The 12,639-nt window shown below is 41.7% G+C and overlaps 1 protein-coding gene across 10 annotated transcripts in view; it reads right to left on the bottom strand.

Moving 5' to 3' along the window:
- ECI1 (enoyl-CoA delta isomerase 1) overlaps positions 1 to 12,639 on the bottom strand; it is a 72,008-nt gene that overhangs the window by 20,087 nt on the left and 39,282 nt on the right. For 5 of the 10 annotated variants that reach the window (XM_029576283.1, XM_029576291.1, XM_029576290.1 and 2 more), the window contains 3 exons: positions 12,068 to 12,195; positions 3,551 to 3,697; positions 1,958 to 2,079 (listed from right to left, as the gene is read on the bottom strand). In XM_029576283.1, the coding sequence (XP_029432143.1) occupies positions 1,958 to 2,079; positions 3,551 to 3,697; positions 12,068 to 12,195 (397 nt within the window). The remainder of the gene's footprint in view (positions 1 to 1,957; positions 2,080 to 3,550; positions 3,698 to 12,067; positions 12,196 to 12,639) is intronic. The other 5 variants (XM_029576286.1, XM_029576287.1, XM_029576289.1 and 2 more) reach the window with 1 other exon arrangement.

Here is a 12,639-nt window from a genome sequence, read left to right as displayed (position 1 = left end):
AAAATGCCATACTGGGTCAGACCAAGGGTCCATCAAGCCCAGCATCCTGTTTCCAACAGTGGCCAATCCAGGCCATAAGAACCTGGCAAGTACCCAAAAACTAAGTCTATTCCATGTAACCATTGCTAATGGCAGTGCATATTCTCTAAGTGAACTTAATAGCAGGTAATGGACTTCCCCTCCAAGAACTTATCCAATCCTTTTTTAAACACAGCTATACTAACTGCACTAACCACATTCTCTGGCAACAAATTCCAGAGTTTAATTGTGCATTGAGTAAAAAAGAACTTTCTCCGATTAGTTTTAAATGTGCCCCACGCTAAATTCATGGAGTGCCCCCTAGTCTTTCTACTATCCGAAAGAGTAAATAACCGATTCACATCTACCCATTCTAGACCTCTCATGATTTTAAACACCTCTATCATATCCCCCCTCAGTCGTCTCTTCTCCAAGCTGAAAAGTCCTAACCTCTTTAGTCTTTCCTCATAGGGGAGTTGTTCCATTCCCCTTATCATTTTGGTAGCCCTTCTCTGTACCTTCTCCATCGCAATTATATCTTTTTTGAGATGCGGCGACCAGAATTGTACACAGTATTCAAGGTGCGGTCTCACCATGGAACGATACAGAGGCATTATGACATTTTCCATTTTATTCACCATTCCTTTTCTAATAATTCCCAACATTCTGTTTGCTTTTTTGACTGCCGCAGCACACTGTACTGACGATTTCAATGTGTTATCCACTATGACACCTAGATCTCTTTCTTGGGTTGTAGCACCTAATATGGAACCCAACATTGTGTAAATATAGCATGGGTTATTTTTCCCTATATGCATCACCTTGCACTTATCCACATTAAATTTCATCTGCCATTTGGATGCCCAATTTTCCAGTCTCACAAGGTCTTCCTGCAATTTATCACAATCTGCTTGTGATTTAACTACTCTGAACAATTTTGTGTCATCTGCAAATTTGATTATCTCACTCGTCGCACAAATAATTTTGTGTGCTTAGCTTAATTTGTGCGCTCGGATCGGACGGCGCAGCGAACAAGGCCAAGATGGTGACAGCAAGCGTGCGGGCAATATGGCGACCTCCTTGGAGGGTCTCCACGTGGGCAGACCCTGGAACAGCCAGGGCCTGGCCCTGCTAGGGCAGATCAACCCGGTGGCACAGATTTCCGATCGCCGATCTGTGCTCTTCCTCGATCTTCGGAGACCGGGCGGTCTCCGGCTGCGGGGGGAGAGGGCAAATACCTTCACCGCCGCGCTCGAGGATTCGGGGGCTAAGTCCCTGCCGCGAATCGGCCACCGGACCGAGGCTCACGGAAATCACCTCGGGAAACTCAACTGGGGGAGGGACCCGAGGGTATCACCGCAGGAGTGCGGGGCTCGTCTTCAGTAGGTTTCTTTAAATTTCGGTTTTGTTCTTTAAATTTTGGTCTAACGCTCTGAGAGCGTGCAGATAGTCCCTAACTGCTATGGAGACGGAAAATACTGAGGAGCTGCACTTCCTGCAGGGATATATGTACTAGGGGCTGACGTCAGATTGAAATCTGATCCGTCTCCAACTGCTATCAGGGGTACACTATACCCATTGGTCCTGAGTCCATCTGCTACACGCTAGGAAAATACATTTATAAAACAGATAAACAAAATCAGTAGATGGGGGGGGGGGGGGGGGGGTCTTATACCAGCTGTCAGTTTGAGTGTAATGCAATTTGGTGTGTCATGTTATTTGTGACCTTGTTTTCAGGCTTCAGGAGTTAAATGTGTGGAAAGAGTAATGAGGTCTCAGAACTACACAGTAAATTATAAATATGTAGAGTAAATCTGAAATGAATTACTTTGAGCTTTCCAATTACAAAACTAATTACTTCTCCGTAAGTCACATCACTAGGGCAAGAGGAACGCTCTTCCTACACTACCCAAAATTATTTTCAGAAGTCGACCTCTACCAGAAAGGTGCAACGATGCCCAGTTGTGTCTCGTTCAGTCCAATGCTGTATTTCTTGTTGTCCGCCATAATCCGGTAGTCACAAGACATAGCCATCAGGCAGCCTCCTGCGGGACTGGATCCCTGGAATCAGACAGGAAAAGCTTGTAGCTAACCTGACATGAACCTCTCTGTTTCCTGAGGTCTTATAATGAAGATACAATGAGGCACAGTTAACAACACAAAATTATAGTGCAAGAGTTCCTTGGACTTTTGTTCTTAACACTTTTTATTTCTGTAGTATATGGAGATTGGAAGGCTGTGGTCAATCCCGTCCCTTTGTGATCTGGCAGGAAGTATCCACTCCAGTGGCAAGTTTCATGTACACATTAGTGCTTTAGGGCAAAATGATTTTCTGACTTGCTGTTAGGATATCTAACCCTGGGTACAGAAACCCCATACTCGACACTGCATGTGCATAAGACACAGGAGCCACCAGCAGAACATATGCAGAAAGACTTAACCTTCCAAAGGCTTGCACTACCTGGAGTCATTCAAGACAACATATTTGACCTTCGTCAGGAATTCAGTTCTACACCAAGCTAAGTGGCACACACTGTTTTTTTGTCAGCTAAAACAGACACAACAGTGTTCACTATGAAAAACAATTTGCATCCTCAGCCACTTTGCAAACTGGCTGCCCTGCATTTGCCACAATATCGCAGTGTCACGCTTGCATCTATACATCAGCTAAATCTCAGCAGAAAGCTTGGACATTGCACAGGCTCCACTGATGTGGTGAATGCAGCCAGCATCCCCCGAAGAGTCAGCAAAATTTCTGGCAGCATAGCGGCACTCCACGTGTGCAGCCTACCATGCACAGTAAACTCCACCAGGAACAAGGTTTAATCTTCCCAATTCAGTCCAGATCCAAACAGTTTGGTACCCTATACTGGGCTTGGTGGTAGGGTGTTAACCAGGGCCTCCGGCACCCCCGCATTAAACAGGTTCTTAAGCTCAGCCAAAAGGCCAAGAAGGGAAGGGAGCATCCTCAGTTCATAGCTCAGACCTCACATTACATCTTAGCGGTTTTTGTACCTTTGTTGCAAGAGTTTGCGGACAGGTCAGGATTACCGAATGTCTGCCTCCTTTACAAATATTTCATTCTATTCCATCAGAAACCACTGAGGAAAATGCTGGCAATTTCTCCCTGTTCATACTTTTAAAACCACAATTAACATCAAGCCAATTAATAAAAATATCAGAAATATGGTCTGGTTTTTCAAACATCTCATTCTTTGCTTTCTGACAGAGTACATGAAACCCTACTTGCTAAGTAAATTCCAGTTTCATTCACAATATATATTCACCCCGTCAAATATATTTTTGAAACCATAAAATTGCTACAATCAACCTATCTGCTAATATCAAACTGAGTTTTACCATTCAGAACATTCTGCACTGCAAGTCAGTAGCAAGACATTGACTGCATCACCATTAATACAGAACACTGATACACAGCAATGAATTTTATATGCTTTTATCTACCTCCAAATAGTAAGGAAACCCCCTCCCAAAAATAAATGTGTCCCAATGTCCCCTGGAAAGCACTTGCATTGATAGCCGCCACCGTCACCATGCTGGAGCCGTAGAGTTTCAGCCACATCTCCTGCACAGCTCTCCAGAACTCCGCATAGTGCTCTGCGCTCTTCCCGTACATCTCAGTGATATCCAGCCCCGCTGAGAAGATTCTAGGAACGGCCTGCAGTGGGAAAGAAAACATACATTGCAGATCTTACTAAAAGCGCTGCTCTCTTTAGGAGGCCCTGCTCCTTTAAAGGAAGTCGCCATTTTATTCTTTCAGAGATCCTACCAGCCACTGGTCAGTGGGACTGAAGAAAAGGAAAGCAATTACGTTAAAACAATTTGAAAGTTTTAACGGACCCTTGGGAAAGGGCTTTATCATTTTGTGATAAGTCAGATCTTATTTTTCCACTGAAACTTCTGAATGTTAAAGGGTCAGCAGCATTTACAGGCAACATTTCACTATCAGCAACCAGCACGCACTAAACCTTTTGCCATTTCTGCAGATGAATCTTCCCAGGAACAACCTATAAAACCGTAAACTTACCCTAGAACAAATATTTGGCTCCACCAGTTGCATTTAGAAGGCCTGTACGAGGAATCTGTTATTCAACCATATCTTCCCACACAAGGCCACTTTCCTCCCGATAGGTCTAAAAGCAGTGATCTAACACAGGGGCACTTAAGCGGGTCCTCAGCCTCTCCCCCCACCTCCTCCAGCCAGTCGGGTTTTCAGGATAGCCCTAATGAATATGCAAGAGAAATATTTGCATACCAGGAGGTATATGCAAATAAATCTCATGCATATTCAGTACAGCTATCCTAATAACCTGACCGACTGGGGGGTCCTCAAGGACCAGTTTGAGAAAACAAATAGTCTCCTATTCCTTTTCCAATCATTCAATTTTCAGTCTCACTATCTCACTCATTCCAGACAGATTTCTGCATTTTCCTTCCTTTCCTTTAATCCCATTCATATGTCATTTTCAGTTTTTATTTTATTTTCCCAGGAATGTAACAACTATGGAATTCTATTCCACAGGAATTACGATTAGAAGAAGATATCAAATTATTTAAAAAGGGCATTAAAACTTGGCTTTTTTAAACAAGCCTTCCAAGAGCTGTTAACATAATGAGTTCAAACTGCTGATTTTATACCAAGATAATGTATATATTTTTTATTTTATTATCCCTACTCCTACTATACTGTCTAATTGATTACATTTTTAGATTATTTAGCCTACTATTTTTAATTTACTATTTTATTAATGAACATTATGAAACTATGTATCTACTTCCTTTTCTTTTGGAAATGCAAATATTTTTAAATGAATATTTGCTAACTACTGTAAACCAATTTAATATGCTTGCATGAAAATTCGGTATATAAAAATGATTAAATAAATAAATAAATATATTATGACAAACAAAAATGGAAGAAAGTCAGAGGAAAGAACTTTCCCACTGATTTTCTCCTATTTTTGTTTATCATAATAAACACTGATTCATTTTTTGGAAGGTCCTTACATATATAGATGAACTACTGTATTTCCCACAGCGAAATCTCTGAAAAATTGCACACCATTTTCAATGACCATATTCAACAATTATTGCAAAGGTCATATCGAAAGTGTGCCGCCCCTCTCAGATCCCAGCATTTCATCACGCCTACGCATGTAACTTACTGCATTCAGTTTACCCACATTAACATTTCAAGTATCTCATTATAACGTCAAAGCGGATTATGTTCAGGGACTGGAGGCATTTCCCTATCCCCAGAGGGCTGACAACCTAAATGTGCACCTGAGGCAATGGAGGGTGAAATGACTTGCCCAAGGTCACAAGGAGCACCAGCGAGATAAGCCCCTGGCTTCCCTGCTTCTCAGCCTGCCGCTCTAACCACTAGGCTGCTCCTCTACTTCTGGATTAAACTTGCAGGTTCCCCAATGCCATCCTTCCTCTTAAGTTATCTTTCAAGATTTATGCACATAGTTTCATAGCTCCCCGTAATACAGAATATTCTCCCATATATTAAGTTACAAATCTATTAACGTTTTAATAAAAATTACTGCTTACCATGGTGAACAATAAATTACAAATCAAATCAACAGATTGTACAATAAAATATCCATGCATAAATCAAATAAATCTAAGAACAATAAAAAATAATAAAACAAAAATAAAGCCGGATTAAAAGGGTACAATATTTAAATTCTAATAAAATCATAAAGATCTAACCCATTAAAATTATCAGAGACAAATTAAGTACACATAAGATATACAAAAAGCAAGATCCTCCAAGACCAGAAATTAATTAAAAATTCAAGTTTTTATCTAACGTCACAGTTATTCTTCCAAAGGATGTCCTTTGGGAGTACATTCCAGATCATTGAGACAATGTCCAAGAATGCTTCCTCTCTGGTCCTGGTCAGTATCATCTGTGCTAGCAATGGAGTGCACAGGAGATCTTCTTGTGCCGAGCTCAGGGAATGAAAGGGTTTGTACCATGAAATAATGTGGTCTCTGGTTTATCGGCGCTTCAAAAGTCAAAGTTAGAAATTTAACGTGGACACAGGTAGCGTGGAGTTCTCTTAGTAGTGACGTTGTGCTCTCTCACCTTCTTTTTCACAAAATCACCCACAGCCATGTTGCAGACCATTTGCAGTTTCCAGGTAGTCTTAGTAAAAAAAAAAAACCTACATATCTAATGTTACAATATTCAGTACAGGACTTAACCATAAATAGGGCCTTAACTGACATACTAGCTGCAATTTCAACAGGCTACATTTGAGACAGCAATGATATGATGTCTCAACATGCTTAACTCCTAATGACTTCATAATGCAGATTCATCTCCTATTATAAATGTTACAGTTTTTCCCATAGATAGTTTTCAGGTACAAATCAAAAATGCACTTTCAGACAAAGTCAAACTGCTAACTGGTGTCCCGCAGGGATCAGCCCTATCTGCAACACTCTTTAACATCTACCTCCTCCCAGTATGTCACTTACTAGCAGGACTGGGAATCATACATTACATTTACACAGATGATATACAATTACTGTTACCCATTCCAAACACCATTGAAGAAACAATGAAACTAGCCAATATGTACCTAGAAATAATCAAACAGCTCCTAAACCAAATGGAATTGGTAATAAACTGACAAAACTGAATTCTTACACCTTGAACGTAAAAACACTCACCACACACAACCAACATTCACAATCAAAAATATTCAAACCACCGAGTTAGCAATAAAAGTTAGGGATCTAGGAGTAATAACTGACCCTGAGCTAAACATGAAACAACACATCTCACTGAAAATAAAAGAAGGTTATGCAAAACTAATGATCCTAAGAAGACTAAAACCTCTATTAACGATTAACAATTTTCGCACAGTTCTACAAGCAATGATATTCGCTAGCACAGATTATTGTAACTCCCTGCTTTTAGGACTACCCCAATCTATAATTCGGCCTCTGCAAATACTGCAAAATTCCACTGCCAGAGTTTTGACAGGCAAAAAAAAGAGTGACCATATTACAGGAACACTTGCTGAACACTGGCTTCCAAATGAACAAAGAATACAATATAAAGCACTTTGTATAATCCATAAACTAATCCATGATGATAAAGCCGACTGGCTTAACACGGCACTGCACGTGCATGTACCACAAAGAAACCTGAGATCTGCAAATAAAGCTCTAACAACTGTCCCCTCTGTCAAATCAGCATATCTCACGCAAGTAAGGGAAAGAGCACTGTCACTGGCTGGTCCTGTACTCTGGAACACCATGCCACTTGAAATAAGACCACAGACAAATCTGAAATTATTCAAAACTAATCTGAAAACCTGGCTTTTTAAACAAGCATTTTATAAAGATAAAGAAAAGGAGAAAAATAGTTGAGAGATAAGGATGCACCAAACTAGAAGTTTTTAGTAACCTACATAAGCATATTAATGTTAAAATCAAACTGCCTAATCTGTTCCCAACAATCAGGTTTAACTTACACACCTAGTTTATTATTTTAAATTGTTACCGTACTATGAAGGCACACAAGTATTTTGTAATCTATACCACCCATATTTCTCTTTATCGTACCCTTCTGAAACTGTTGTGATGGTATTTAACTTGACGGTATAGAAAAATTTTTAAATAAACAAACATAGTTTGTTATCCTATTACCTTTATTTTCCATGTATTTTCAACCTTTGATGATGATCTTTGTATTTATTACCCATCATAATATCCCCTTATTGAAATATGTATTTCTAATATCCACTGTTGATATATGTAAACCGTTGTGATGGCATTACAGAATGACAGTATATAAAACTCAAAAATAAACAAATACATAAATATGATTGTCTATACTTAACCCCGAATCCAGCCAAATTCCTGCGCACCTGAGACTGAGGTAAAATTATTACCCACAGAATTTGTTTTGTTAGGGTTCAGTGTTAGCATGTTTGCCTGTAGCCAAACTGCTATTACTTCTAGACACCAATATAACCTACTCACTGATTCTTATGGTTTTTTTTACTTAACCATAGATAGACATATATGTCACCACAATACAAAAAATATCATAGGAGAAATCATGCATTTTTATGCCTCATCCTCCAAATTCTCAAATGAAGCCATGATCGTTAAACAGAGCTCAATGCATCACATTTAAAGTTAACACAACGAGGATGATATAAAAAACAAAAACAAAAAAAAAGCCAGGCTCCTAAATTTAGGAACCTAAGGGGGGTTATTTACTAAAGGTTTATCGCATGCTTTAGGGCCTTGACGCACGCGATAAACCCCTATCGCACGCGAAAAGGGCCTTTTCGCATGCGATAGGAAGTAAAGGACCGGGAGGGGAGGAGTCGGCCGCTGCATCGCTGCCGGCAATAATGTGAGGAACATTATCGCCGGCAGTAGCGCAGCGAATATCTACACCTTTTACGGTGTCGCTATTCACTATGAAAGGCTGCAGCCAGCCGCACCGCCGCGGTGCGAACGGCTGCAGCCTTTCACAGGTCCGCCCCTCCCCCTACCTTTTTCAAGGGATTCATCATTCTGTGATGTCTATTTTCAGACAAACTTAGGATCCTAAATTTTCAGCCAACAATTAGAATATAAGAACATGCCATACTGCGTCAGACCAAGGGTCCATCAAGCCCAGCATCCTGTTTCCAACAGTGGCCAATCCAGGCCATAAGAACCTGGCAAGTATCCAAAAACTAAGTCTATTCCATGTTACCATTGCTAGTAATAGCAGTGGCTATTTTCTAAGTCAACTTAATTAATAGCAGGTAATGGACTTCTCCTCCAAGAACTTATCAATCCTTTTTTAAACTGCACTAACCATATCCTCTGGCAACAAATTCCAGAGTTTAATTGTGCACTGAGTAAAAAAGAACTTTCTCCGATTAGTTTTAAATGTGCCACATGCTAACTTCATGGAGTGCCCCCTAGTCTTTCTACTATCCGAAAGTGTAAATAACCGATTCACATCTACCCGTTCTAGACCTCTCATGATTTTAAACACCTCTATCATATCCCCCCTCAGTCGTCTCTTCTCCAAGCTGAAAAGTCCTAACCTCTTTAGTCTTTCCTCATAGGGGAGCTGTTCCATTCCCCTTATCATTTTGGTAGCCCTTCTCTGTACCTGTGGCCTAGCCTGGCAGGAGAGGTGTTTGGAGTATCAAGGGCTGTGAGTTTGAATCCAGCTTTGGGAAACAGAGAGGGAAGTTGAAAGTGGGTACTAGTCAGACTTTAAGTGTTCTAAACATCAAAATCACAGAACATATAGAAAGACATGGTTTAATGGAACAAAGTCAGCATGGCTTTACCCAGGGCAAGTCTTGCCTCACAAATCTGCTTCACGTTTTTGAAGGAGTTAATAAACATGTGGATAATGTGAACCGGTAGATGTAGTATACTTGGATTTTCAGAAGGCATTTGACAAAGTTCCTCATGAGAGGCTTCTAGGAAAAGTAAAAATTCATGGGATAGGTGGCAATGTCCTTTCGTGGATTGCAAACTGGCGAAAAGACAGGAAACACAGAGTAGGATTAAATGGACAATTTTCTCAGTGGAAGGGAGTGGACAGTGGAGTGCCTCAGGGATCTGTATTGGGACCCTTACTTTTCAATATATTTATAAATGATATGGAAAGAAATACGACGAGTGAGAATCAAATTTGCAGATGATACAAAATTGTTCAGAGTAGTTAAATCACAAGCAGATTGTGATAAATTGCAGGAAGACCTTGTGAGACTGGAAAATTGGGCATCAAAATAGCAGATGAAATTTAATGTGGATAAGTGCAAGGTGATGCATATAGGGAAAAATAACCAATGCTATAGTTACACAATGTTAGGTTCCATATTAGGTGCTACAACCCAAGAAAGAGATCTAGGCGTCATAGTGGACAACACATTGAAATCCTCAGTTCAGTGTGCTGCGGCAGTCAAAAAAGCAAACATTGAAGGGTAAATGTCCATGGCCTTTCCTAAATGATGTGGCTACTCTGCAGCTTTCCAGCTTCTACCACAGGCTGGCCAGTCCCCCGTGTGACAATGCAGCTGTGGAGCTCATTTCCGCATTCCTGTCCCTGCAGAGAGCCCTAAACACAGGCAGGGTGGATGCTCCTGTGGGGGCCACCATCAGCTCCTTGCCTATTCTGCCTACTGGTAAATCCAGTCCAGTCCTTCAGCAGTGCATATTACCTTCCAACACTTAAGTCCTGTCCTCCACCTCATCCACTATTTTCTGAAATAAAGAGAATGATGCCTTAAGGGAAGCCGCCTCCATTTTAACTTATTTAGTTGCTTCAGGATTCCTGTCATCAGTACCGTCAGGGACTGCAGGTAAGGGAGTTTTCTGTTTTCTTGCCATTGTAGTGACAGTGGCTCCTGTTCAGTTGTTTTAACCTGTGTGATGCCATAAAGTCGCTTCTGTTTTACCCAATTAACTACTGGCCATAATCATTATATGGCAGGATAAGTATTTAGAAGACTGCAATTTTACTTGCAGGGATCATTGATTTTTAGCCTGTTTCTGAGGGAGATCTCTTACATTTCTATCCAGCAGTAAGCATTCTAGCACCCCAAGAAGTTCCATGCTGGGGAAAAACCAGGGTTAAATGCAATGAACGGTAAGCTGAGTAAATGGCTGGAGGCCCTTCAGGGTCCCTTGGCTTATTGCCTTAAACACTAAGGGGATGTTTCAGTCGCAGCATCCAGCTGGTGCTCGAGGAACAAGAGAGAAGAGAAAGGGATATCAAAAGCCATTTTCTGGGATCCAAATGATTAAACGTTTAGTTACGGAAAGCTTTAGAAAGTGCTATTTCTTTCTGTTTGTGGCCAATTTTCTTGAGCGTAGAAAGCACTTCTGTTGCTTCAATAGTAATCCTAAAGGAGCTGATACAACCTAAGCAAATAAGTATTTATAGGTCTCTGTATTTAGTATATCAAGAATATGCAATGCTTACTACTTGATAAATCTCTCTCTGGTCACTGATCATTAGTTACAGGAGGAGTTTCTATACACCATGAATGATAAAGCTTCTTACAAATTTTATTTAACGGTTGCTCATATAAAAGATTTTATGTGATAGATATTAAACCCATGTGTGACATATATTTAAGCGTACATGTGTAGTTTGGGGCAGATTTTCAAAAGCTACGCGCGCCGAGCCTATTTTGCATAGGCTCGGCAGTGCACGGAAGCCCCAGAACGCGCGTATGTCCCGGGGCTTGCAAAAAGGGGCGGTCCGGGGGCGTGGCGGTGGTCCGGGGGCGGTGTCAAGTGCTCTGGCACAGTGGCCTGTGCAGGGGCATGGCGGCGGAAGTTACATCTGCCTCGGGCAGGCATAACTTTTGGAGTGAAGGTGGGGGGGGGGGGGGGGGGGGGAAGGAAAAAAAGCTCCCTCCAAGGCCGCTCTGATTTCGGAGCGGCCTTGGAGGGAACGGGGAAAGCCATCGGGGCTCCCCTCGGGCTCGGCGCACACAAGGTGCACATATGTGCACCCTCTTGCGTGCGCCGAGCCTGAATTTTATAACATGCGCGCGCATGTTATAAAATCCGGCGTAGATTTGTTCGCGCCCGGTTGGGCGAACAAATCTAAGCCCGCGCATAGATTTTAAGATCTGGCCCACTGTTTTTATAAAATTATCTTCTTCCCAGGTGGCATGTACTAGTCAGAACACAGGAATCCTTACTGCCCTGATAGCTGGAGGGAAGTCTCCACCAAGACTATCCCACAGTGCCTCTCATCTGTCATGGATCTCTGTGAAGCGCTATGTAGTACACCTTTTAGTGCTATACAAATAACAACATATGAATGTTTAATAGTAGCAGATTTGTAAGCAATTCCCATCCCTACTTGCAGTGACTACCTCCAGGGGAAGCCTTAGTTTGAAGCTTGCTATAAACAGCCAGTTTCCCCCCAGGATAACTATGGCCATACTATCTCACACAATGCCTCTGTCTGCTCAGTGCCAGTCAGGTGCCTCACACGATGTTCCAGGCTTGGCCTCTTACTTACAGAAGTTAGGATGACCCCTCTGCAACCTCGATCGATTTCCAGCTTCTCCATGCTGATGGCAAACTCTGTGAGGAAGTCCAGGCTGAGGCTGTTCACAGGGGCACTCTTCATCTTCATGACCGCAACCCCTAGCACCCAGCATAGTCAAAACAAAGCCACAGGTTATCCAAGCCAACCCATTACACTGTCAGAACAATTTTCATCTAGGCGAAGAGAAGACTTGCAAGTATCCTATTAAAAATATCAGAAATGGCTCATCTTTTTCAGAATGAAACTTGGATTTCATAGAGATCAAATTTAGCAGTGCCCCAGTCTCACCATGTTGTGACATGGGCCAATGAAAGTAGAAGATACAATTAGGTCTTATCTGCCATTGGCTTACCTTGAGTCCTGACAGAGGAGTGAACCTGTGGGATTCTCCCTCCCATCGGCAGATGGGAGCAGAGTACAAAAGCTTCCTTTCTGATGTCACTACCATAAAGGCTGGCCCTGCAGAAGGGAAATCAGCAGTCTTTTGCCAAAGCATGGCCTATTGCTTGTTCCTTTATAACCCCCTCCTTTTTCTCTTTTTT

This window comes from Rhinatrema bivittatum, chromosome 14, assembly GCF_901001135.1.
Source record: "Rhinatrema bivittatum chromosome 14, aRhiBiv1.1, whole genome shotgun sequence".
NCBI classification, from domain to species: Eukaryota; Metazoa; Chordata; class Amphibia; order Gymnophiona; family Rhinatrematidae; genus Rhinatrema; species Rhinatrema bivittatum.
This window is presented reverse-complemented; position numbering and strand designations above follow the sequence as displayed.